The sequence below is a fragment of the Podarcis muralis genome, chromosome 5 (assembly GCF_964188315.1).
Source record: "Podarcis muralis chromosome 5, rPodMur119.hap1.1, whole genome shotgun sequence".
Taxonomy (NCBI): domain Eukaryota; kingdom Metazoa; phylum Chordata; class Lepidosauria; order Squamata; family Lacertidae; genus Podarcis; species Podarcis muralis.
The window spans coordinates 78,378,150-78,405,662 of NC_135659.1; the positions used below are offsets into that span (position 1 = coordinate 78,378,150).

General features: G+C 46.8%; 1 protein-coding gene across 1 annotated transcript; it reads right to left on the reverse strand.

Moving 5' to 3' along the window:
* Window positions 1–811: 811 nt before the first annotated feature.
* Window positions 812–27,137, reverse strand: EMILIN3 (elastin microfibril interfacer 3). Its single transcript, XM_028735007.2, has 4 exons — window positions 26,548–27,137; window positions 15,600–15,722; window positions 7,677–7,924; window positions 812–6,074 (listed from the first exon to the last, which is right to left on the reverse strand). Exons 1-4 carry the CDS (start codon window positions 26,745–26,747, stop codon window positions 4,180–4,182), a joined length of 2,466 nt encoding a protein of 821 aa, XP_028590840.1. The 5' UTR covers window positions 26,748–27,137; the 3' UTR covers window positions 812–4,179.
* Window positions 27,138–27,513: the final 376 nt, after the last annotated feature.

Genomic DNA, 27,513 nt, shown 5'->3' on the forward strand with positions numbered 1-27,513 from the left:
CTCTTAAGGGAGGGATGAGAAACCTATTGTGGTCCTCTCCAGATGTTGGTGAATTACAAATCCCATCATCTCTAACCATTCACTACAATGCTGTTTTCCCCAATTGTCATACCCCTGGTTGATCTGCCCACACAAACTCCCTGCCAAAGCTTCCATTAGCCATGCAATTAATCTTTCCCTCTGCATGGCTAATACTTCTGGCCATGGACATTTAACTTTGCATTCAAGCTCAGTATTGTTTTGCTAACAATTAAAGCACTTTCCCATCCATGCTACAGACCTGATCCAAATGGGTTTTTCTCCCTTCTCTAATCTCCCTGCTGCTTTTAGCCCAACAAAGCAAAAACAAAAACCCCAGGGTGGTAGATATAATCTCCTCCTTCATCTGTAACTTGGCCTTTAGCCCCTCTGCAATCCTTGCTCTGATAAAGGCTGAGATTATTTGAACTATGCTTCTATTGGGCCAACATGGAGGCCAGTACTGGGTCTACACAACTGAAAACAATGTTCATGCATTCAGCTACTTTGGATTTTGGCTCTTAAGGAACTGAGCCCTAGATGGGAATGTCTAAGAAGCTGCAGGAAATGGCATCTTGCAGGTTTCAAGGAGCAGCAAAGATTTCATTCTCACAAGCGGTGAAAATGTTGGGCAGTGGTTGCACGCAAAGAGCTGTAGATACTGTAACTGCTACGAACCTACACCTGTTTATCCATATATAGCAACCCACATATCCCACCAGCAATCTGGAAAACAAACTCTAGACGGGTGTTGTTTGATTTTCTCAGTAACTCAAACCTCATGTTTTGTAGGTGGGGGTTTTTGTGTGTGGCTCTTTATGTTTAGAAGATACAGTAATCCAATCTTGGAAACCTTGGTGAGAGTCTTTCTCTCTCCTGCCCAACAGTACAAACAGTCATTCAACTTTTACAATCTGAACAAAATGTACAATATCTTTAAAAAAAAAATACAAACTGTACTGAACAGGATCTGTTACCAGCATTGGCAGAAACCCCATCAGGACCAGCAACTGAATGTCAGAGTCTTTCTTCAAAAGTGACACAATGCCCTGTTTCTTGAAAGCAACCACAGAGTGATTTAGTCTTTAAACGAAGAAAACAGATAACTGTGAAAAATGTTGAAATATTCAAGTTCCCGGCTAAGAAATAAATGCAGACATTAGCACCATTGCTGAGAGATAGTCACATAACCATTATTTCTCAAACTCTGCTCACAGAAAACTCCCAACCAGCAGTCTACAAGAAATAGGCTGTAGATTAGGTTAGCTTCTGATTTTGTGATACTATTTAAATTCCTATTTTAAATAAGGAGTTTCTTTTTTTAGGATTTGCATAGCCCATCTGATCTCTATCCCACATTTCAAACTGGTGCCCAGTTTATATGTAATATGGACCTATTAGTGAAACACCAGTGTAGGCATCCAGTGCACAGCCTGTCACATTTAAATGCACCTGCTGTTGTGCTGCCCTGTATGCCCATAGTATTAGTATGGCAGTGGGGCAAATTTCTTCCTCCTCACCCCTGATAGGGCCAGTGCTACCATTAGGCAAAGTGGGGCAGTTGCACACAATGGATGCTGGGGGGTAATGTCTTGAGCCAGCCCCACCTGCTGTACATGGCTGTGCTAATATGTGGGTTTTGGGTGACGCACACAGTAAGTGGGTTGAAACGACAGGGTGCATATGAAATCTTCCCATGGATAAACTGCTTCACCATCCGAGATGGTTACGGGTGCAAGTTATTTCAGCAGAGCTTTTATTTCTCCATCTCTCAACATGCAAGGACCCCAAGCCGAGGTTCTGAGGAGGTTGGGATAGATATAAGAAAGCACTTTGTGAAATGAGTCAATTGCAGAGTCCATCGTTGCAGCATTCAGTGATGGCCACTGGCTTATAGAACTTTTGAATAAAGGGGGAGGTTTGAAAAAACAAATGATGCTTCCCTTATTAGAAGCACGATGCCTCTGGATGCTGGGGGAAATCTGTGAGCTTCCTATGATATAAGGTTGGCCACAATTTAAAACAGAATACTGGGCAGGAACTGGGTTGGAGAAGCTTTCCTCCTGCTCGTTTCCCTTGGTAAACTAATGTTTTAGCTTTAAATTGGAACAAACAACAATCCCTGGATTGCCATTGCCGTTTGTTCCAGTTCAGCACTAAATATCGGGTTTCCCCAGTGAAAGTCAGCTGGGCAAAATGGAGGTGTGGCTAAACCCTCAGTTCCTTGAATGAGAATGTAATTTTCATCAATGGAATTCATTTCAAAGTAGACGTGTTTACCACCTAGCTGCCATGCTTGAGGGTAGAGGTTATGAAATAGAATGGGTAGCATTAGGAACCCTCTGAATACTTAATGCTTTGTCTAAAGAAATACTGACGTCTTTAAAACAAAAAACAAAAGCCTTTGAAGTTGAGATGGTGACAAATGAATAGCTTCACTTGAACATACTCCAGATCCAATAAGAGATCCTCACTCCCCCTCATGCCACTCACATACTGGGCTAGATGAATGATCATTGATCATTTTAAGGACATTCTCCCTTTGGCACAGGGAGATCAAGTTAAAGCAGGTTGGACCTGGCAAGCTGGTGAAATGAACCCAAATGATGGAGGCCCCTCACAATGTGCCGCTACTTATATGACCACCTGCTAGAAGGCAACCTTCTTGCCCATCCCGTAAGGGGAATATAAGAAACTGCCTTAATACTGCGTCAGATGTGCGTGCAATGATTCACAGTGCTTCTAGAGCACCGAGGGCTGCACCCAGTGCTAGTCATATGCAGAGTAGACTCACAAGAATGAATGGACCTGACTAACACATTCATTAATTTCAGTGGGGCTCATCTGAGTAGAACTTAGTTGGATACAACCGTAGGACTGCTATTGTATGTTCAAGAGTATCCCTGAAGAGGAACGTTGTTCAAAACAGGTTGGTCTTTTATCTTTTGACCTGCATGTCTCCCTCCTTCCTTCTCTACAAAAGCAGGGAGTGACAGCATAGTGTTCCTACAGCACCATATGGAGAAGTTCATGTGCTTCCTTCTGCTAGTCTCTAGGCTTACAGGAAGCCACCTAAGGGCCAGACTTGATGGTACATTAGCTTCATATTTGTGTCCTTCAGTGCAGGTTTAATGCAATTATTTAGCACAATCCCTAGCATAGAGGGCCTGTGTGGGAGGAGTGGGAAGGTATTAACCCTTTGTCTTCCACTTAGGATCGAGTTTCCTGGGTCAGCAGTTTGCTCCCCTTTTGCTTCAAGGGGGGAGCATTTCCCCATTGCAGATTAGCTGGGGGAATCAGGCAGAACTATGGCCTCTCCCAGGGACTGAATCCAGATCAGGTGTCCCATGCATTTATGGACACAGATATGGAGCTACCTTGGTCCTAAGCAGGTGGTGCATTCAGCCTGCCCCCCGGTTCTTTCATACAAAGCGCATTCTGCACTCACAGTGCTTGAGAACAACAACTGTCAGAAAACTGTCCTGAACTTTGTAGCAATGAATGCATTGGAGGAGAAGATAGTGAATATAGGGTGTTCTTTTCCTGGATGCACCCATGCAATACCTGTTGATTTCTGAACTGAGTGTTCCTTATGCTTGTATCAATCAATGCTGCCATGAAGAATTCCAGTCCAGGTTTTGTACACATGTATAATACGGAAGTGGGGGAAAGTCTTAGCTAAAACCAAAGTGTTTCTCATAGCTGGCAGTATTGCTTAGAATGGTCCCTGAACCAGACCTTTGCATCGAGTAGATAGATATAATGGCCAAGAACCGATTTTCTTTGCCCCAGCTCTTCAATAGCAGGTTTTTCATTATTCCCAAAGCAAATAATCCTATAGATAGGTCTGTCTCCTCTGCAGTTTCTTCCTGAACTGAACCGCATATTGGAAATGTAACCCAATGTGACCCCATCTATGGGAAGGCACTTTGCTACATACGTACAGCTGCTAAATATCCACAGAGAATACAGTAATGGCAAATGTACAGCTTAAACTGTAGCGGGAAAATGTCGTTCTTCCAGGGGCGGAATGAGAGATGGGATTATAGCAGCTTTTAAGATTTAGTAACCTCCCCACCCCGCAAAAATAAAACAAGATCCTGGTATCATCACATTGGAGTCTGCATGATATAAGTTAGTTGTACTTTGGGTTTGACATAGCTAATGCTGGTTGCCTTGCAGCTTGGTTTCTAAGAGGCTGATGTCTTCAGCTAATTCCGTGACTTTTGCCTGGCAGTCCAACAAGTTATCTTTGAGTACAGTTATTTCCTGAGAGTGGGCAGCTAAGGTTGCGTTCATATGGTCCATGTAGCCCCACATACTTCCTGCGTTATTTTCCAGCTCACTTTTGATGTGGTCCAGGCTTCCCGTTACCATGCCCAGTCTGCCACACATGTCCTCCACCTGGGCCACACGGTCATCAAACTGGAGCACTTCCTTCTGCAGGCCATGAGCCACACTCTTGCAGTTGCTCAAATCACTGATGATTCTGGACTTGAGCCTTTCAAGGTCTCCTTTTAGGTTGAGGACTCGCTTGTTGCTGAACAGAAGCTGGGAGCCTTGGTTGTTGATCTTCTCTTGAATGGAGTGGACCTCATCTTCTATCTTGCGCTCGCGCTCGTCCAGAGAGGAGTTGACGTGGAGCACCGTGTCCGAGTACTGAGAAACAGAATCCTTCAGCCCAGTTAAGGACTTGCTCATGGTGTTCAGGTTGATCTTCAACAGAGTGATCTCACCTTGCAAGGACTCAGCTGCTTCCTCTTCAATCCGCCTCTGGATTTCCAGGATAGTAGCATTAAGTTTCCGAAGCAGGTCAGAGTTGCTGTCCATTCTGAGCAGTAAATCCTGGTTCTTGCTTTGGCAGTCCTCAATTTCTGTGCGAAAAATCTCTACGTCTTTGGAGGTGGCCATGCAACCCAATGAGCATGTGCTTTCTAAGGTAGTCAGCCGACTCTGGAGTACTTCCAACTTCTCATCTGTTCCCTTTCTTATGATAGCAAGCTCCCCTTCCAAGAGAGGCATTACAGCTCCATCTATGGCCACTGTGGAGCTGACATTGTTCACATCTCCTACAATGGTTATAAATCTTTCCTCCAAGGTTCGCATTTTGTCCTCAAACAATGTCCTTGTGCCATCCAGCTCTGACCCCAACAGACCTCTCATGTTGTCCTCTACACTGGAGCAACAACTTCCCATTTCCCTCTCTGTAAAATTCAGCCTGGCTTCAAAGTCCTCAAAGCGCCCTTCAACTATGTTCCCCAAGGTAACAGTGGAAAGTTCATTGTCCAACCTGGAGTGTAGATTCTTCTGAGACTCAGAAATACTGTGCAAGCCCTTCTCTAGGATATCCATCCGTTTGGTGAGGTAGTTTAAGTTGCTACAGCAGCTTTCCACAACGGTCAGCCCTTGGATCTGGGTTTCCAGCTGGGAGATCTCCTTCTTGATTTCCAGCTCTTTCCCATCCAGGGTCTGCTGAAGACGGAGATTGGCAGCTTTCTCTTCCTCACATTGTTGCTGGACTTCCTTGATCCGGTAATCGCATGTGCTCTGAATGTTCACCAGTTTCTTCTCAAAGCCATCCAGCAGCTCCACCCGCAAATTGCTAAGCCTGCTGTCCACATATTCTTCTAGCATATCAATGGAGGTAAGAGGAGAAGGCCGGGCTGACTCCAGCAAGTGTTTGATCTGTCCATCGTGGTCCAGCACCATGCCATGCACCTCGTCCAGCAAGTTAGTCTTGGTTTTCAGTGAATCACTCATCTCAGTCACTTTGCTTAGGATCTCACCCACTGGTGGATAAGGGGAGAGGTCTGCTTTGTCTGCAGCATCCACAATCCCATCAGGAATGACTCCAAACCCCATGGTTGAATCAGGCACACTTGGGCTGTTCATCAGCGATCCAATCATCTTACTGGTGTCCTCCTGGATGGCAAGCCGCAAATGGTCCCCCAGGCCATTCACCATGTTGTGTAGGGTGTCATAGGACTGTGAGAGACGTCTGATTTCATCCTCTAGCCGATCAAGTCGGTCTCCAAACACACTAGGCATTTTTCGACCTATAAACAAGAAGAAGCAAACCTCAGTTATAATCAGGGGCACAATTTCCCTATCCGAGGGCATGTTCAAGTGGCAGCTGCCTAGACTTTCCAGTTCGTCACAAATGAAGAAAGTTACTTACAAAACGCTTATAAACCTACTGGAATCAAACTGGACCCACACTTAGTGTGGAAAGCACATTTATGAACAGCTCTGCTGGATCACGTCAGTGGCCCATCAACTCCAACATCCTGTTCTCACAGTGGCCAACAAGATGCTTGTGGGAAACCTGCAAGTAGCAGCTGAGCACAAGAGCACTCTCCCTCCTGCAGTTTCCAGCAACTGGCATTCAGAAGCATCACTGCCTCCAACCATGGAGGCAACCCACAGCCATCATAGCTAGTAGCAAGTTTTGCACAACATCCACACAGTGTTGTCCTCCTCAGATGCTTCTGCCTGGCTGGAATGTGTCCTTGAACTGCAATCCTGCTTGCTTGCCTGGATGGAGGATAAAGGTAATCTGACTTCTCCATTTGAAATGTAGCCTACTGTAGAAAAATATGCACCACCTCCATCAATATGCTCACTGTCTCCAGTCGCCCAGCCCATCATTGGAATTTAGTCCCAGTAAGGTTATTATTGAGGGAATATGAACCTTGGGCTGAAAAAGGTTCCTGTGATGGCCTGGGACTCAGGGTCGGACTCGGAGGAGTCCCTTGGCCTCAGGCTGAGCCTACTGGGGTCTGATTCTGAAGAGCCCCAGTCTGCACAGGTTCCCCTGCAACAAGCACCAGCTGGACCGAGTCAGGGGCCTGAGCCTGCCCTGGCTCCAGATGCAGGGATTACCTCGTTGCCTTCAGCTGGGCAATCACTTACAGCTGCTCCACTACCAGTTGGGTAAGGAGAGGCTGAGGCGGCCTCTGGGTCTAGTAACCCACCAAACTCTCCCGAGCTGCAGAGACTCAGGTCTGAGAGAAGGAGAGACCTGAGTACCCACAGGAGGAGTGCTCGCCTTCGGGCCAGACAGGGAGGTGAGTCACCGGGGGATCAGGACTGGCCGTTACCTGGACAGAGATAAAAGGCTGCTGGACCCTGTCCCAGGTTGCGGGAGCAACGTTGTTGTTTGCCAGAACCTGCCTGTGATCCTGTATCTGACCTTGCCTGGTTTCCTGCCTCGTGTCCTGCCTTGGCCCTGTCAGACTGACTTCTCATGGAACCCTTGGATTTGAGACAGGACCTGGACCGCATTACTTGGGTTACCCCCTGGCCCAGCACAGTTCCCCAGTCCTGCCAGAAAGTGACATCTGGAGAAGGATTAGGGCAGAAGGATCAGGAAGGGCCTGATTCACATTGTACAGCAGCAGGACTTTTTTCAAGCAGAACTCAATTCTGGCACCTTTCAAGTGGGTGCAATTGCCATTCTAAGAGAGCAAGAGAGGTGTTCATGGTGAGTTCCAGCCCCTCTTCTTCTAGAAAAACAGCACTGCCCTGCAGGGACCTTCTTGACGGGTGAGAAGTGTTCTTTATCTGCATCTTTAGCCCACGAGCTTCCTGAGTTAGCCATGCCATTGGATTCTGTGAATGGAACTCAACAGACAATCCTAAATGAAGCCGCGACTCACCGTAGTGGTTCTTTTTTGGTCCTGGAAATGAGTCCGCATGAATTTTGGGGTGAGGGGGAACTCTAGGGCCTGGGAACATCTTCTGAGTAGGAGGCAACTTGGGACTGGGGTGCTGGGGAAGAAGTCCTGGCTGGTCAGTGGGACTGTCATGACATCCTTCTCCCATGAGGCCTGGGCAGCACCTCCACACAATCTCAGTCACTGTCTTGTAGCCAATCTTGTACCTGGGTCTGAAGAACGTGCGGTACCTGAAGGAAAGAAGGCAGAGCAAGATTAAGAGCTGTACCTCTGTGTCCCAGCTTCCATAATGTGTAGGTCAAGGAAATCTTTTACTGTATTTGTGGTTTTTATGGAAGCCGCCCAGAGTGGCTGGGGAGGCCCAGCCAGATGGGCGGGGTATAAATAATAAATTATTATTATTATTATTATCTTGGCAGCACTCACACACAATTTGCATCAGTAATAGGTAACACATGCATAAAGCGTGCACACCTGGTAATTTATATGTATAGAGCAAATTTAGAAATAATTACCGTAATTTGTATAGGAAAACGATATCTCTGCTCACATGGAAGCATCAGATAAGCCTGCTGGATCAGATCAAAGGCCCAGCATTATATTATGGGAAATTGTTTGTATATTAGGAGAAATTTAAACTAAAATGCTGGTGAATTCTCAGGAGGGTTTTGTTTTTTTTTTAAGAAAAAAAATGCAACCTGATGTGGAAATGTGGAGGACTGAACTTAAGGATGGAGAAATGAGAAACTGAGATAAGCTGAAACTGATGGATGCACTCATCCCTATCTATTGCTGATCTCTTCTCAAGCCCTCTATGATTCTCTGCGGGGGAAATGTATCTGCCTCTCCACTCTAAGCCGCGCATGATATTAAATCTTAAAAGTGCTGTCTTTTAGCACTAGAGGGCAGCAGCTGCCCAGCAGTTGTATGTCCTGCCTGTACTATCACTCTTCTGATCCTTTGCCCAGGGAATATGGTAATGATAATCTTTTGCATTTATAGTGGAGAATCTCAAGACACTCTAAGAGGTAGTACTTAATCATCTGGGATTCATAAACCAGAGGTTGGAGAAAGCAGCTTAAAGAGAAATATGTAATCCCCAGATAAAAAGATATACAGGTACATAGATATGTCTTTAAATGCAGGGATTGTGTGTGTATGTGTGTTTAATATTTTATTGATTTTGAATTATTGATTTTGTCTTTTGACCTCAAATGCACAGCTACATAGGTGCATGCAGCTTACCCATAAAGCCTAACACATTTTACACTGCTTAGGGAAAGGAATGTGATCCACAAAGGCAGAATGGATTTTTATTATTTTGGTCACAGACCAGTTCCAGCCCACATATAATATCAAGGAAGTCATAAAACACAATAGGGATACATTTGAATTTGCAATTAGGTATAACAGGGACAATACAGATATAGCAACAGTTAAAAAAATATATAAATTAAAACTTAGTCACTAACATATAACCTAAAATTATCATTTAAGGCCTTAATCATTATGATAACACAGCTTGTTCCCTAAGTTTTATGGCAATCGCACAGAATTTGGCTACCCTTAACGTGATCTCAGGATCCTTGTCCTCAACCAGGGATTTTAGACATTGAAGTTCGGATTCATTTGGAGATTTAAAAAGGCAGAAATGACACTTACAGTCCAATATGAAACCCCACTGAGCTCAGGCATCAGGCAACATTAATCAGCACTCCAGAGCCATTTTGGTCTTTAAGTTGCACTGACTATTCAAAAGCTGCAGGCCAGCTTTCAAGGTCCAATCTAATGATCAGAACTTAAAATTTGCAGCAGCAGCAGCAGCAGCAGCAGCAGCAGCAAATAAATGAGTTAGGGTTGTTTGGGGTTTTAGTCCTACTCATGTACACATTTTTTTAAAAAAATAAAATAAAATGAAGTATTTTAAAATGCAGTGGGCTTCCACAATCATGTACTGTAGTGGACTTTACAGTGAAAGCACCCAAGTACATCACCTGATGAGTGTAATAACAAGCGATGAGCTTTGTCTTTGAAACAGCTATCACTGATCAAAGCAGAGCTTTTCATCTCATGTAACACGACTTCAAAACACTGTCATATTTTCCTGTGAAGGCAGCTCATGCGCTCAGCTGCCAGACCTTGAGTGATAGATCACCAGGTGTCATGACACTGCCAGAGACATCCTAAGCATGTTTGCTGAGAAGCCCCACTGCTTTCAGTGAGCGTTACCTGCCAATAAATCAGTTTAGGATCACCACATTTATGATTTATATTCATGTGAGAATTGGCCCTTGAAGATGCACAGATTGTAACATTCGTGGACCTGTGTATGCATATTGCATATATACTGAAGGACTGGTTCTCCTGACCCAAAAAGTGCTTGTGATATATGATTGGAACCGATTATATCTGGTTCTGATATGCCAAGGACACATGGAAGTGCCACCAATCTCAGAAGTTATTTTAGGGGGGTTGCAGCCTGAGCAGCCTGTTATCTGTGGAAGCCCCTAAACTGTGGAATTTCCTCCTCACAGAGGTCCATCTGGTACCTTCATTATGCAGTTTTTGCTGTCAGCTGAACATGCACCTGCTTATTCAGCCCTTTGACCCCAAGATGCATATTTTTAGGACCAACACTCTGTTGTTCTGCTTGCAAATTGTTTTAGCCGATTTTGATATTGTATCTGTCAGAGCTGCCCTAGGTCCCAGCTCACAAAGGACCAATGCCAGTTCGTTGTTATATAAAACAGTCTTTATTGAAGCTCAGTTTTGCTTTCACAGCCGCGGCGCGCAGCTCTACGTCTCAAACTCTAGACCGCCGAAGCTCCATCTGAATCTCCTCCCCCCAGACACCAGTTTAAGACTCTAGCCTTGCTCCACCTCTTCCTCTGCTCTCTACTCCTCTGGGCCCGCCTGTCCGCTGGGGTCTCGCCTCTCCTAGACTCTTCTGACGCTGAGTCTCCTGAGTCCTCCCCCTCCCTCCGACGGGCTTTAGGACCTGGTTCCCAATCCTGGTTTCCTGCTGTGCCGCGCGCCTGTACATTCGAACTTGGCGCGCGCGCCCAGCCGGCCACCTTCCTCCTGACCGTTACACTGCTCCTGTCACTGCTTCCCCCTTCGGGGAGGCTAGCTGCACCTGACTCTCCCTCCGTTCCCTCACTCTGCGATGGAGGCGTGGCCACCCTTGACTCATCCTCTCTCCCTGCTGGAGGGGAAGCTGGCCCTGATACATGTGACTCTTCCCCCTCACTACGCTCTGGTGGAGGAGCTGGTCCTGCTCTCCCGCTGCTGCTTTGGGAGTCCCCGCTGGCCCCTTGCTTCTGGTGTGTCCCCCCTGGGACCCCCCTTGCTCTGGCCATCGGCGCCCCCCTCTGGGAATCTTCTGATTCGCTGGAGAGACTCATGGAATCTCTCGGGCCAGTCTCATACTCCCCTACGCTGCCCTCAGATTCTTCCCCTTCACTCTCCATTTCCTCTCTCCCCTGTGCCTCTGCTCCTGAGCCCCTGACAGTATCCTTACGTTGTTCTAACCTGCCCTGGAACCTTGAGGTGCGAAGGGCAGGTAAGAAATCTAAAATAATAATAATAATAATGTGAGTTGATCCAATTGGTTCCAGGTTGGACACAAAACGAATCAGCTATGCGGTTCCTTGACAAGATGCCTCGAGCCAGATTATACCGCGCTCCTTGTTGTCACACATGCATATTTCATGCTATTAAGCTAATTTTTTACATATCTGTAAGGCTAATGGTAATCCTCTAGAAAATGCTGTGGATTAGGTTGGATGTAGCCTTGATCGGATGCACAACATTTCATTCTTTTCAGGAATTAAGTGGTGTTGGTTCATGATGGAAATATGACCACTTTTGCCACACACTCATAGGCATCACGGCTTGGCTTAACCCACTACATCTCAGTGCTGATTTTGTCACAAGAATTACGCCCCGCCCCACCCCCCATCTGATGACTTTAAAAGGGGATTATTAGACCAATTTGTGGGAGGGGTGGGATAAGGCTATTAATGGCCACGAGTCATCCAGAATCAGAGGCACCAAACCACTGTCTGAAGACAAGTCACTGGAGAACATATGAGAAAGTGCTGTTGGACCCATGTCCTGCTTTTGGGTTTCCCATACAGTGGAACCTTGGTTCCTGAACTTAATCCATTCCGGGAGTCTGTTCGATTCCTGAAACAGTTTGGGAACTAAGGCGCAGCTTCTGATTGGCTGCAGCAGCTTCCTGCAGCCAATCAGAAGCTACGGAAGCCGGGTGTTCGGCTTCCAAAGAACATTTGAAAACCAGAACAATTACTTCCGGTTTTGGGGAGCCAGAACGTTCGAGGTTCCGCTGTATTTTTAAAAATTAGTTTTATTTATTAAATTTGGATACCGCCCTATACCCGTAGATCTCAGGGCAGTTCACAACATAAAATCACAACATAAAAAAACAGAAAATACATAATAAAAACAAAAAGACAACCCAAGAGACTCCTGTTCCACAGCACATTTAGAAGGGTATCAGATGTCAAGGCCTGGTTAAAGAGGAACATTTTCGCCTGGTGCACTAAGGTGTATACGGAAGGCACCAGCTGAACCTCCCTGGGGAGAGCATTCCACCAATGGGGAGCCACTGCAGAAAAAGCCTGGTCTTGTGTTGCTGCCTTCCAGACCTCTTGCGGAAGAGGCATATGAAGAAAGCCCCCAGGTAATGATCTCAGGGTCCAGGTAGATTCATGTGGAGAGAGGTGGTCCTGGAGGTATTGCAGTCCTGAGCTGTTTAATGCTTTATAGGTCAAAACCAGCACTTTGAATTGGGCCTGGAAACTAACTGGCAGCCAGTGCAGTTGGGCCAGGACCGGTGTAATATGCTCAAACCATCTTGCACCAGTGAGCAACCTGGTTCTACACTAGTTGAAGTTTCTGAACTGTCTTCAGAGGCAGCCCTACAGATAGGCATCTGTTGTCAAACAGGTTTGTTGGCTTAATAGACAGCCCTTCCACCTGATCCAGCAGGGCCCTTCTTATGTAATGTTCCTATGATAACTGTTTGCGGTGATGTGCTTAGGACTGGATGAGTTCGTTGTTATTTTTCCGGTGAGCCACTGGACATTGGAAGAGGCTCCTTCTCTGGCAGCCCTCTTTTGGGAAGCTGCCACAGAACTCCAGGCTGTACCAGAACCTGCCGTAAATGTCTGTTTGTTCTCTCTGTCATTGATTGAGATGAGTGGGATTGGAGAATGCAGGCCTTTACAGATTATGGCTCCCTGCAGAAGCCTCCAAGTTACAGCGGTAGTTTAAAAAAGAAAACAACTCTGGTGCGCATAAACCCGCTTGGAAATCTTGCTGAGTCCAGAGAAAGCTGCCCAGCTGAGCCACTGTCAACAACAACATTGGCGCGAGCCATCGGCTTGGCTCTCTGCAGACATCTGGGCCACTGCCCACCTCTCTCTCTTTCTCTTGGCAGGGAGTCAGGCTTGTAAAGAGAGCAGAACCTTTTGCGGGTTAAAGGGGGAAGGCAGTTGGCATAGAGGTGCCTCGGCCGTGCCATGTTGCCCTTAACTGCTGCTTTCACTTAGAAAGGAGGCTGCTTCTTTTCAGGAAAAAAAAAGTCCTTTCAAAGTGCAAAAAACTCCACTCCACATGTCAGCAACAGGAAGTATTTATTGCAGCTGGATAAACAGTTACCAGTGGCCCTGGTGGCTGGAAAAAGCTACATCTCTTTCTCAGTCTTCCAAGCTATGTAGAAAGTTCAACTGGCAGGACTCGCTTGGTTCGAAAAAACATCCTTTTAAAAAATACCCTGTGCTTGTTATGAAAGGGTGGAGATGGTGGTGCCATGGTAGTAGGACTCTGGGGCAGGAGCCCAGGGTCCCACTCAGGAGAATGAGCAAGAGGGCTCAAATGCAGCAAGGCTGGCTTGAAGTAAGGGAACACGTTCCCTTTTAGAGAGACTCACTTCTCTGTAAGACTCCAGTGTCTAAAATTACCTTACTGGCCAGGGTGGAAAGACTGCCATTTCCTTCTTCAGTAGCTTAATTAATTGGATGTATTGTAGACAAACTTCTACCCCCAAAAGGTGGGATATAAATAACAGTAATTATTATTATAATAATAGCCAGGAAGCATGCCATATGTACATATAACTGCCCAACCAGAGGTGGCACAGAGGTGGCACAAACTAGAAGTGTTTAACTTGGCTTGGATCTGCTTTTCTCAATCAGCTCCCTCCATCTTTAACACAACCAGGCAAAAACTATCTTGTCCCAAACTCTCCCTAAGAAAAAAAAGGCAAAGAACCCCTGATAGTTAAGTCTAGTTAGGAATGACTCTGGGTTGCGGCGCTCATCTCGCTTTACTGGCCGAGGGAGCCAACGTTTGTCACAGACAGTTTTTCCGGGTCATGTGGCCAGCATGTCTAAGCCACTTCTAGCGAAACCAGAAAAGCCGTTTACCTTCCCGCCGGAGCTGTACCTATTTATCTACTTGCACTTTGGGGCGTGCTTTCGAACTCCTAGGTTGGCAGGAGCTGGGACCGAGCAATGGGAGCTCACCCCGTCACGGGGATTCGAACTGACAACCTTCTGATCAGCAAGCCCTAGGCTCAGTGGTTTAGACCACAGTGCCACCCAAATCCTACAAACTCTCCCTAGACACTTTGAAAGCCATTTGGAGCTTGGTAAGTCCCTATCAGAGCTTTGCATGTTTTACCCCTATCTCAGTCCTGCTAATGAAATGCATCTGTTAGAAGCCTGGCCTTAAACAAATTTGCTTGGAAGTACCATAAGTCCCACCAAGTTCCAAGGGACTTATTCCCAAGCAAGTGTGTATAGGATTGCAGCCTTAAATATGCAGCACTGAGTTGATACATTCACGTTCATAGCTCTGTTTGCCATTCCTTTGTCTGGAAATATACAATCGGGAAGTGCCTTTCTGCATATGGAAGACATTGCTTGCTCATTGAAGGACTGTATTCCACCTGATGATAAAAATGGTGACGCTAACTCCTAAGATGTTCTCCTAACTGTGTTTTCTCTTGCGCAAGCAGAAGCACAAGAACTGCTATTGAACCCACCTCTGATAGCACTGCCTGAACTCTCTTGTGCAAGTGTTTGTGGAATGGTGCTGACGGCTATTTTCCTTCCACTCACGGTGCTTTGGACCTACTCCACAGCATGCGAAGGATTTATGCTATATTTGGGTGAACTTCCAAGAAATACACGGTCATGCTGAGCTGTTTTTGGACTCTTGGCTAGCATGGGCCTTTTGCTGGAAACAGGCAAGCATAAGAACCCTTCCAAGTTTTAAGCTTGTGCGATACAAGAGCACTTCTGTCACTTAAATATATGACATGGGAAATCAAAACTCCCAATGGGAGCATGGGAAGCTGCTGCCTGGTTTGCCCTAAATAAAGCATCACATACCACAAGCAGCAAGTGTCAGCTGTCTGTCTCTGTTCAATGGTTTTCCATTGCAAGCTCTAAAGTCACTCAATCAATCTTGTCAACTACAATGAGCATGGCGCATAGGCAGTTCTTAAGCACTGAATGAGAATTCCACTCCCAAGGTTCCCCAAGTCCACCCTTAGCAATTAGTTTACTAGATTTAACTTCTGTGACATCATAGCAGCTAAACCAATGGTGCCTAGAAAGGTTACATGTGGCACATTTGCTCAACAGGGCCCCCTTGTGGCAGCAAAGAAACAATGGCCAGACAGGCAGAGAACATAAGGGGAGGAGATTTGGTAGGAAAATGGAAAAAAATATGTTCATGCGTGTCGGACATCTGCTGCTACTTATTATGACATTTAATCCACAGGAGTTGCTATGGAGGCAACCGCTTCCTCTGACCATGTCAGAAGATGCTAATAGTCCTCTGTGCTACAACTGCAACCCAACGTTTACTTACAGGACTTTCCCAGGACACTTGGGTCCCCAGCTGCACTTGTGATATTCGGCTTTCACGTAGCTCTCTGCTCCATCCTGAAGGGTGCAAGTTACATTCCTCTGCACCACATATGCACAGTAGCTCCTGCATTTGAAACAAAGGAAGATTTGGTCAAACATCTGGTTGCTGGATCTGGTTCCCAAACCCCTTCCAAAAACTCCAGGCCAGGCATTGCCTGCAATTGCCCACTTATTTGCCGGGGTGATCTCTCCTGGGGTGAAATAGCTAAAGGGCTCTCTGGGAATAACCAGTTCACTGATGCCATACCACTAACTCAAAGAAAGGGAAGAGAATGGGTGATATTCAACTAACTTTTACTCAGAGGGGACCAACTGAAATCAATGAGCATGACTAAATTAGGTCCAATAATTTATCATCTATAGACTTAGCTGACTACCACACCACGGAAAAAAGAAATGTTTGTTCTTCTTATTGGCTGAGTTGCACTGAAAGTCACACCCAGCTGCAGAAGCATGGGGCTAAATCATCTTTTGGCTTTTTATGGTTCTTTGCTTAAGCAATCAAAGGCAGGATAGATTCTGCATGAAAGGTCACAGTGAGGGAAGACTGCAGGTGTATAGTGCTGGACAGATGGAGACTTGAGACAGGATTTCAAACCAGCGTTCTTGGATGCAAACAGAAAACATATGGGATATGATGAGAAATTCAGGATGCGGTGAGTAAAAGATGGCAAAACTGCAAAGGAGGATTAAGGACACAGGGCTGTAGCAGATGGTACTATGAGAGGAGAAAGAATTCAGGGATAAAGGGAAAAGATGGGGATAGTAGGTCCCTGTGACATGGCAGATGGGAAGAGATGAAGCTCAGGATGCTGAGAGTGGAGATATTATTCAGAGGAAGGTGTAAGATCTCAATGGAAATGTCAAATGTAGTAGTTTTGTTTCTAGTAGGCAATGATGTAAGAATAAGGGACAGGTCTCCTGTTTGAGATCTCATCATTTGAAAGGAAATGCTAATACAGTCCTTATCAGACCTGATACATAGTGCATCTGACACCTGAGGATTTGAAATACAGGAAATCTGAAATGTGAGGGTTTGACATACAATGTTATCTTCTGAAATCCATTGCAATCCTAGTTAGGAATACTGGAGCAACCGCTGTAACAATTTGCCAGTGGAATGCCATGTGTTTGCAATTTGATAATAACGAAACTCAGTTTAAAAAGAAAAAAGGAAAGGAAAATTGGCATGCATAGCAAAGGACAAGGGAAAAAAATCCTGAACATCTCTTCGGCATTAGAAAGTGCTGCAAATCTTTAGTGGATTTATTGGGGAATATTGAGTGCGGGAAGTTAGCTAAAAGTTTATATATATAAAAAAATGCCAGCGGGGTTCATCCACTGTTGCCAAAATAGATGGGCCTTTTATGAGATCCACTAAGGCAGTTCTTACACACTTATACAAACCTGCATCCACCAAACGGAAAAAAATATATTCCCAAATCCAAAGTCCACACAATAGATTTGAAGCTTAGAGGTTGAACTCTTAAGATACCCATATAAAATGAGTCTGGGTGAGATTTTCCCCTCCTGACATTTTTTCCAACTCTAGTCCATTTAAAATTGGTCCCAGCATTTCTTACAAAAGCGTAAGTTACAGGCTTCACCAAAGAAATGTGGTGGGGTTCATATAACGATGCCATTGCAAAGAAAGATGCCCACTATAAGTGGGATAGTGGAGGCTGCTGTACTGGGGACAAAAGGATGCTGATTGAAGACAGGAAAAGAATGGAACAAGGGCATCCCCATCTCCATTAAGAGTCTTACTGTTTAGGGTTTCAGCAAACCGGCTATTCCCTTCTGCAGGATAAACATTGTACAGTGGTACTTCGGGTTACAGACACTTCAGGTTACAGACGTTTCAGGTTACAGACTCCGCTAACCCAGAAATAGTCCCTTGGGTTAAGAACTTTGCTTCAGGATGAGAACAGAAATTGTCCTCTGGTGGTGTGGCGGCAGCGGGAGGCCCCATTAGCTAAAGTGGTACCTCAGGTTAAGAACAGTTTCAGGTTAAGAACAGACCTCCAGAACAAATTAAGTTCTTAACCCGAGGTACCACTGTATTCTATTCAATCCAATTTTCTGCTTCCCCCCACCCCACAACAGACATCAACAAAATTGACTGCATTTTCACCATACATTTGGAGCAAATGGCTTCCCCCACAGAATCCAGGGAACCCAAGTGTGTTAACTGTAGCTGTGTTAGGGCTAAACTGCTGTCCCTGGGAATCCTTGGGAGAAGTCATGTGCTTAAAATGTGCTTTAAGCCACTGTGGTAACTGAACATGCTCAGTCCTCATTGAACTAGTTTGGGGAGAAAGATTTTGCTCCGTGTGTCTGTGTGTGTGTGGAGAGAAAGGGAGAGAGAGTGTGTGTTTGGGTTTGGGTTTTCTTAACTCCTGCAAACCTTGGGGTTTCTTAGCACTGTCAATACTGCCTGCTTTCTCCTCAGTGACCTCATTGTGGCTCCATGTCTGTCAGCGCTCACCACCTGAGCTTGCTGTTAGAGGGAGTGATAGAATAGACAGATGGAACGAACGATCTTCACATCTGCTCACTGCCACAATTGAAGGCTCACTCATGCTTTTTATCTCTCCACAAATCAACTCATTACACTGCAAGTATAAAAGTTTCCAAGGAGAGAGAGAGAGAGAGAGAGAGAGAGAGAGAGAGAGAGAAAGAGAGAAGGTCAGGCTCTCATGCTGCATACACTGACTGAGCCTGGACTTTTCATTTTATGTAGTCCAAGCACTTTTCAGCTGAAACAGCAGCTCATCAGACTGGAGGGAGAATGAGAGCGAATGAGCACATGCCTTGAGTGGCTGGGCTCAACAGGTGACAAATAGCTCCAGTCAACTATACAATCCACAGCCAGGCTCAAGGGGAGCATCTTTGTCTTCCGCAGCACCACCCACGGGAAAGATGGGATACTGAGTAAAAGACGACACGATGGGGATGGTTACAGGATCCAGCAGGGCACTCAGGGGCCCTTTTAGTGTGGGTGTGCATACTAGGCATGAATGCCCCAAAACAAAACACAAATACCATCTGTCGAGAAGGAAGAGTGTGTCGATGCATTCCACTTCACACAAGGGATGGCTGGAGCTGGGATCACTTGCATTTTAAAGGAGAAAATGCCAAAATGTGCATGGGCAGCACATGTGCTATTTTTATTTAGTTATTTAGTTATCCCTATAATGTATAAGCTGCCACGTACAGTGTAATAAAAATAAACCAATTTACAATTGCATCCATGTCCAAGTACACTCCAGATGCAGCTGGAAAACAGCTCCCATCACAACCCAGCCAGATGGGCAGGGTATTAATAGAAATTATTATACATTATTATGGCTATTAGCCATGCTGGCTTGAGCTGATAGGAGCTGGAATCCAGTAACTTCTGGGGTGTCCCAGGATCCCCATCCCAGCTGTAGGAAGTAGCCCTTAGTTATGGCAGGCAGCAGATAAGACCTCATGTGTCCCAGGGTAAAAGAAGACTTTCAGGGAACACAAGAGCAGCCCTGTCTTGATCAGACCACTGGTCACCAACAGAATTCTTCCCCAAAGCCCCCAAGCAGTGCAGAAAGACAGGAGCCCACCTCCACTGTCTTACCTCACTCCAACCAAAGTGACTGGTATTATTTGCTAAGAACATAAGGAGAGACTGGCAGATCAGACCAAAGACCTGCCTAGTCCGGCATGCCTAAGAGATGCTCACAAGCAGGACATGAACCATCCCAAGGCACTTTGCTGCCTGGAACAAAGATATCATACATTCTGTTCCACATACAAAAACAAATCAGACTGATCGGGCTGCACCTGAGATCAGCAGGTTAGTTTAAGGGGTTCAAGTTAGGGCAGGTTAGGTGGCATACACAGTCTGCCCTGTCACAGAAATTATATTTTTCAAAATTAAGTGTGTTATAGTACAGTAGCATCCTGCACCAGTTTATGTAGTTTGCCATATAAGTGGTAAGGGTCATGCTGGACTCCCTATGATTCCCTCATAGGTAAAAGAGCAGTGCAGACCCATGGACTGGTTGGGGCACATTTCAGCAGACCAGTTACAGCTGACTCCTATGAAAGCCCCATGCATGTTCGTGCGCGCACACACACACACACAGAGAGAGAGAGAGAGAGAGAGAGAGAGAGAGAGAGAGAGAGAGAGGACACCTATAGTCCACTAAAGCATGTAGACAGGGCTGGGAAATATCAGGTTTTCAACATCATGAAAAGAAAGGCGCATTGGTGTCTCGGTTCTGGTCCCACAAAGCACTGGCATGAAGCCCCCCCACTCTTGTTGGCACCCAAGGCAGGGGTGGAGGAAGGGGGTGCGGTGGGTGCAGGCCACCCTGGGTGTCAGCGCTGAGGAATGGGGTGACAAAATACTGGGCGGCACTCACCGCGGGGCCTGCAGCACTCCTGAGCCATGTGTCTCTCCTGGGAGAGGCGCAGTGGCTTGGGTGTGTGCAGGCTCCACGCTGCCCAAACGGTCTGCCTGCTACCTCTCCCCCAGCTGTAGGGCGGCTGAGTGGGAGGAGGCAGGCAGACTCCTGAGGTCCAGTGGTGTGCCCTGCCCCTACGGGCAGCTCGCCCTGTCCTCACCCCACCCCTATGGGCAGCTTGCCCTGCCCCTGGGCGCTCTGCCCCAGGCACCCAAGTGGCTTCCACCACTGACCCAGCATGCATTGGGCAGAGGAAGGAGCATTGACCCCTGCCCCATGAGGCACCAGTGTGAAGCCCCCGCCACTCCCACCACCACCTGTACCCGATATACTGCCAGGTCAAGACACCATTGCGGTCCAGCCCTCAAACCAGTGGTGGACGATGTAGTGATACATCGCCCAGGCTTACATGTAGACAGTGGGCTTTCAGTGCAGGCTGTTCCTTCCACATGGCATGAAAGGTATGGCCAGTTTGTCCACCTCACATCCTTCACATGTTCCTTCATTTCACTCCCACTCTTCTAACATGAGATATATAAGTAACTGAACTGAGGAGTGGAGACCAAAGAGTAGGAGAACCCCACACTCCACAATGTTAAGTTCTCAGAGATGCAAAAGAAAGTAGTGGCAACCTTCAGTATGCCAGGGGTCTGAAGCTAAACCAGGCTTGGATGTTATGCTAGGTAAAGCTGGATTTGTTGACCTGGGTAAATTATGCAAATCAAGTCCATTTGCATATATTTGCTTCATAACTGTAAGTTAAGCTTCTTTAAATCATGGCATGCAAGGTATGGCCAGTTTGCCCACCTCACATCCTTCTACACAGCTCCTTGAGAGCTTCTTGGTTTTTCTAAACCCCACAGTGGGAATGCCGAATACGTACACAACCCCTGATTGTGCTGTATGCTGCACCATGGTGAATCCAGCCCTGGGGTGAATGTATTCCGTAAAGCACCATGCATGCTGATGGTGTAACAACAAACCATGTAATCAACAGCAGTACACTTGGATATGCTAGGAGCCGTACTCCATCAACAATTGGAGGACCACAGGCTCCCTGCCCTGGGTCTATGACCTCAGTGAGTTGCTGATGGTCAGAGCAGATAATACTGGCATATATAGACCACGGATGTGTAACAAACCTACAAATGTCCAGTCCCCTTGCAACAATATCCTATTCTTCTACCTCAAGAAGAGCTCTGCTCTTTGTCCTCCACTTGACTAATGGACATCAAATTTCATCCAACTTGGCCCTGCTTTCTCCTTGTTGGTACTGCTACTTTGGCTGTGTATATTACATTGTATAGGAAGGGGAGAGTCGGGTAAGGTGAGCACGCAAAGCTCATATCATTCATTGGCCTGTCTGGCCATTTTGTCTGCTTTGATGGTTTCTGCAAAGGTCAGCTTCTCCTCAGTTGTGGCTGGGGATAGCCAGCTGTTTCTTTTCTTATAGAAAGTCATGCTTACTTGAAACCATGGACTTAATATTCCAATCCTTTGCACACTTACTGCAATGAGACTTACTTCCACAAAAGCATGCTTGGGATTGTTGCAGTCTAAGTGTGACACTTTTTGTGGCGAGACACTCTGAGCCTTTAGGAGGTTAGCTGTTACAGCAGGAGACAAGATGTACAGCAGACTTGATGTACAGCTGGAAATGGAATATGAACACAAGAATAATATTATGATAGTTGGGTAGGGCAGAGGGAGGGCATGGATTCCAGTGGACACCCTCATGCAGTTCCCAGCCCTACCCATGGCTTACACGCCTACAGTCTGCTCATATCCCATCTATGAGTATATTGTCTGCTGCAGTTTGAAATACAATGTAAACTTCTCAGTGTTGAAAGGATCAGGGAGGAAGTCATGGTGTCGTGGTCCAGGGTCACAAGAGGTTGAAGATGTGTTTCCATATCTGCAGCGCGGTTCCTGTATCCAGCATCCTAGAGCCATTTAATAAAAATTAATGGGGAGCCTTTTAGCCACGATATGCTCTGGACCTAAGTAGTCAGGAACACTGAAAACACAAGGTGCTTCTGTTTCAAGAGAACGGTGGGCAAGTCCTGTTATGCATAATGGAACTTCAAGGAAAGCACAGCTTAAGTCATTCTGAAAAATATGAGAGCACTCCAAATTATTTGCCCACATATGTGCACAGAAAATAGTAGATCTAGTTGAAAAGCAACACATGGAGATCTGAACCCATTGTTGCAATGCATCCCCAATTATTATTCTTGTATACTTGTAAAATGATGATACGATCAGGGCTTCTTCTTTTTCAGCTGGAACTTGCCAGAACTCAGTTCCAGCACCTCTCAGGTGGGTGCCATTGCCATTATAAGAGAACAAGGGAGGTGTTCATGGTGAGTTCATAGAATCATAGAATCATAGAATCATAGAATCATAGAATCATAGAGTTGGAATAGACCACAAGGGCCATTGAGTCCAACCCCCTGCCAAGCAGGAAACACCATCAGAGCACTCCTGACATATGGTTGTCAAGCCTCTGCTTAAAGACCTCCAAAGAAGGAGACTCCACCACACTCCTTGGCAGCAAATTCCACTGTCGAACAGCTCTTACTGTCAGGAAGTTCTTCCTAATGTTTAGGTGGAATCTTCTTTCTTGTAGTTTGATTCCATTGCTCCGTGTCCGCTTCTCTGGAGCAGCAGAAAACAACCTTTCTCCCTCCTCTATATGACATCCTTTTATATATTTGAACATGGCTATCATATCACCCCTTAACCTCCTCTTCTCCAGGCTAAACATGCCCAGCTCCCTTAGCCGTTCCTCATAAGGCATCGTTTCCAGGCCTTTGACCATTTTGGTTGCCCTCCTCTGGACACGTTCCAGTTTGTCAGTGTCCTTCTTGAACTGTGGTGCCCAGAACTGGACACAGTACTCCAGGTGAGGTCTGACCAGAGCAGAATACAGTGGCACTATTACTTCCCTTGATCTAGATGCTATACTCCTATTGATGCAGCCCAGCATCAATTCCAGCACCACTTTTTCTATAAAAATAGCAGTTAGTATAATCTTAGGCTGTATACTCTCAGAAGGGGTGTGGCTGTTGACCGTCATGAATGGACCCTGCATTTCCGAATTTGCCGCTACACCACTGGGAGGAAGTGCGCTCTCAGTGACCACTACTGCAGTCTAATGGACAGACTCAAAATCAGAAGTCTCGGGGTGAAATCTCATTCCTGTTCTTATCAAGCTCCAGCAGTGAGATGGGCCACTCCAAATGCATACTCCCTCTCTCATCCACCCCCACCATCCACACATAACAACCCCCACAACCTCCATCCATCCATGCTCAAGACTTAAAAGCTCTGCTGCATCAGACCTATGTCAGCATCCCATTTCCCACAGTGCCCAAGCAGATACTTCCAGGAAACCCACAGCTTCCTCCCCCCCCCCAACCCTTGCAGTTGCCAGCAGCAACTGGTGTCCATTGACATGCTGCCTCTGCACACGGGTATTCATTGATTAGCCTATCCTCCATGGCTTTCTCTAATCCCCCTTTAAGCCATATAAGCTACCACCATATCTCAGGGCAGGAAATTCCATAAATTAATTCTGTGCAGTTTGCCTAACTTGGTGAATGCCTTGCCATTGGGTGACCCCACATTCTATGTACTATGGGGGAGGGAGGGAGAGAGAGGAGAGGAAGAGAGGAAGGCAAGAAGCAGCCCTCTTCCAAACCACAATTTCAAGAACTTACTGTCCGGCCTCTTAGGCAAGTCCATACCTCTCAGCCTCCATCCCAGGATGCTCATTGGACATTTAAGGAGGGCAGGGGGTTATCCCCTGACTCCATTTCAGACCCTTTGTGACTATGGGTCAGAACTACCAGCACTTCTGCCAAGCTTTCTACACAATGAGCAGCAATTGTTATAAATTATTACATGGACTTACATGCCAGCGATAATGTACAGTGCCTTTTTTGTCTGTAGAAAGCCCCAGGTTCAGTTCCTAGCATTGCCAGGTTTCTGTCTGAAACCTGGGAGAAGCACCGTTGCAATAATACTGAGCAAATGGACTGATGGTCCAACTCAGCATAAGGTAGCTTTCTGTGAGCACACACCTGGCAGCCTCGGGATGCGATGGGAACTCCTTTGCCAGAGATATTTAAGTAGAGGCTGGATGTCCACCTGTCAGGGATGTTGAGGTCACATCCACGCCATACATTTAGAGATCATTTAAAGCGCATGACTCCCCCAGAAAGATTCATAGGAGCTGTAGTCTGTTAAGAGTGCTGCTGGGAATTATAGTTCTCTGGAGGGGAAGGTCAAACTACAGTTCCCAAGATTCTTAGTGGGAAACCATGTGCTTTAAATGTATGTTGGGGATGTGACCTTTGCACACTGCATCACAGATCCTAAATGATCTGGAGGCTAAATGATCTCCAGAGTCTCTTCCAGGTTGATGATTCTGTGAAACCCCTTTGATTTGACTTGACAGTGTGAGACTGTCCTGTCCAGATATAGATAATGCTGCTGAAGTTACTGTGTGGCATAAAAAGCAACAGCAGCAAATGCTCCCAAAATAAACGACCACTTGCAATTTAATCTTGACTATATCTACCAGTAGGTTATTAAGCTAGGCTGAAAATCTCTCCCCACTCCTTGTTCCTTCTGATTCCACTCAGCCCTGAAAGTGCTCTCAGTTCCCCATTAAATGAGAAGCATAATGTTGTACCTCACATAGTTGCAAGGAGGAAAACAACAAAGTTTTGAAGCACCTTCCAGTTTAAAATGGCCAAATCAGTGATAAATATGAACAACTGAATTGAACTGGTCCTCCATCTATGACTTCACTCAGCTAACCTTATAGTAACTGTAAGGCCAGAATCACCAACCTTTGGGGCACTGCAAACCAGAGAAATAGTTGTGGGTGCCACAGATACACTGAAACCAAGCACAGCCGATTCTATTTGCTATGCTATAATGCTGCTTTCATGCCTTATTTCATCAGGAGAGGGAGTGGCAGAAGGGGACCTCATGAGCACTGGGGAAAGCTCTCAGGGCACATGGGTGCCCATGGGCACCACGTTGGTGACTTCTGCTTAAACAATCAATGGGACCTTCCTTCAGGACTAGGGCTGAGTGCACACTATACGTTTAAAGCACATTTGAAACACGTTTTCCCCCTTCCAAGAATTCTGAGCACTGTAAGGGGGAGGGGACGCCAGGAAACAAATGCATTCTTCCCTTGGAATTATCTTGTTCCCAATTCAGGGTTTGCTGCTCCCCTGGATTTGACCGCCTGGATCCCCTCCGCCTTTGGAAGAGAGATCTGATCCCGGTTAAATGCCCCCTCCAACGCGCTCGCTCCTCCTCCAGCACTGTGCAAACTTTGCCTGGCTCCACCCAGCTAGGAGATGAATTCAGACCGAGGAATTCTGAGAAAGAGAGAGGTCCTTAGCCAGTCAGGCAAAAGGTTACGGGGCAGCGCTGGCTGGAGAAACCATCCTTCCCCACCTGCGGCTTGCAGTTAGATGCCAAAGTGCTCGGCCCGGTGTTTTCACGGCGTGCAGACGGAAAATCTCCCTTTGCTGCCGGTATGTGTGCGAGAGAGGAAGAGAAAAACCATCGGCGGTGGATGCATGGGTGGAAGGGCGCGGTTGGGGAGAGAGAAACCTCTCCTTCTGTCCTGCAATCTGCATCCTTCCTTTTCTTTGCAAAAGAAGCTCTCCTGCGCAGAAAGCAAAGCAATGCAAAGCACACTCTCCAGAAAAGGGGCACTCTCCCCGCCATTCAATGCAGTATCTCTCCACCGACCCACCCCCTTCCCTGAGCATTCCAGAATGCTAAAATCCATATGAATTTTTGGCAGATCCGCTTTTCGTGGAAGGAAGAATGGAAAGGGGTGTGTGAGGGAGAGGGGGAAAGGCAACGGTATAGACGCGACTGACCAGAAGAAAAAGGCATTTCGATCGAGTCTTTACACCCAGAGGCAGAAACAAGCAACTTCCATCATTTGTCCCACATCGCTGTGCCTTAAAGTGGGGAATGGGAGGTCGTATCCAACTAAGTTAGAGCAAATCTACTGAAATTAATAGGTCTATATTAGTCATGCCCATTATTTTCAGTGCTCTACTCTCAGTAAGGCTAACGTTGGACATATCGCATTATATATATTTATATAGGCATGCATATGTCTGTTTCTATCTAACTATGCGCACATCTGTGCATACACGCCCAGACGTATATCCCTCCAAGGAATTGCCCCGTGGGTGAAACTGCCACAAACCGGGTGCGATTGGCCAGTAATGCCACTGTGCTAGGGACGTCCCTCGGATGAAGAGACCCTCCTCGCCATCCTTTCTCCCCACCCGGGTCTTTTTTGAGAAGAAGAAAAGAGAGAGGAACGGAAGGAAGGAGGGAGAGAGCGCGAGGAAGCTCGGTGAGCCGAAGGAGTGAGGAAGGCGGCGCAGCGCTTACTTGTGCTTCCCCATGGGCTTTCCCGGCGTGAGCTGGGGGCTCGATCCTGAGGTGTAGAGGTTGTATCGGTTGCCGTAAGGGATGGGCACGGGGTGGCGGTAATAGGTCCCTTTGGCATCGGCGAGGCCAAGCAGGGCGCACAGCAGCGAGATGGACGCGCCAGAGAAAGCTCCCGCCGAGAATCGCCTTGCCCTGTTCATGTTCTCCCGGGAGAGCGAGGGAGATGCGCGGCTCCGACGAACTCTTCCCCTTTTCCCCCCTTACCGAGGATCCGCCGAAGGAGGTTTGGCTGGAGCCAGTTTGCTCTTCGCTTTCCAAAGTGGGGAAAAACCTGGAGGAGGGGGGGAAACCCTTCAGGGGAGAAGATGAGCTGCGCTTTGCTCCTTTACGCAAAGTTCTTCATCCAGTTTTCTAAGGCGCGCGGGGAAAAGATCCTCTCCCCAAACCTAGACTGGCCAAGCGAAGGCGAGGATCTCCGTCCGCTGTTGCAGGAGCTCCGCGCTCGCCAGCCAAGTCTCTCTTTTTGTACCTTTCCTCGCTCTTCGGCTCGCTCTAGTTCAGCCCCGGCTCCCCTCGTACGGCCGGGGAGAGGGAGGCGGGTCCCTCGTTCCCGATTAGCATAATACTCCAGCCGTCTCCTCCTCCAGCCGGCGGGCCTTTGAAATGCGCACCCCTACCAATCGGGGGACGAACCCCCGCAGCGCAGCATCAAACAAATGCCTTCTAAAAAGAGAGAGAGGAAGAGGGAAACAAAGGCAGGGATGAGAGACAAGAGAAAGTGGAGAGGAGGATGCCCCAGTCAAGGATGCCAGCTTCGGGGAATGTTGATGGGGGCTGTGCATTTCTTAGGCCGCTGGTGCCCCGATCCAGCAGATCTGAGCCGCGTAAACTGCCATGTGCAGCTGGCACCCCAGTAGCTCACAGACAAATGGGGGGGGGGCGTCTGGTCCAGCACGCTGTTTTTAC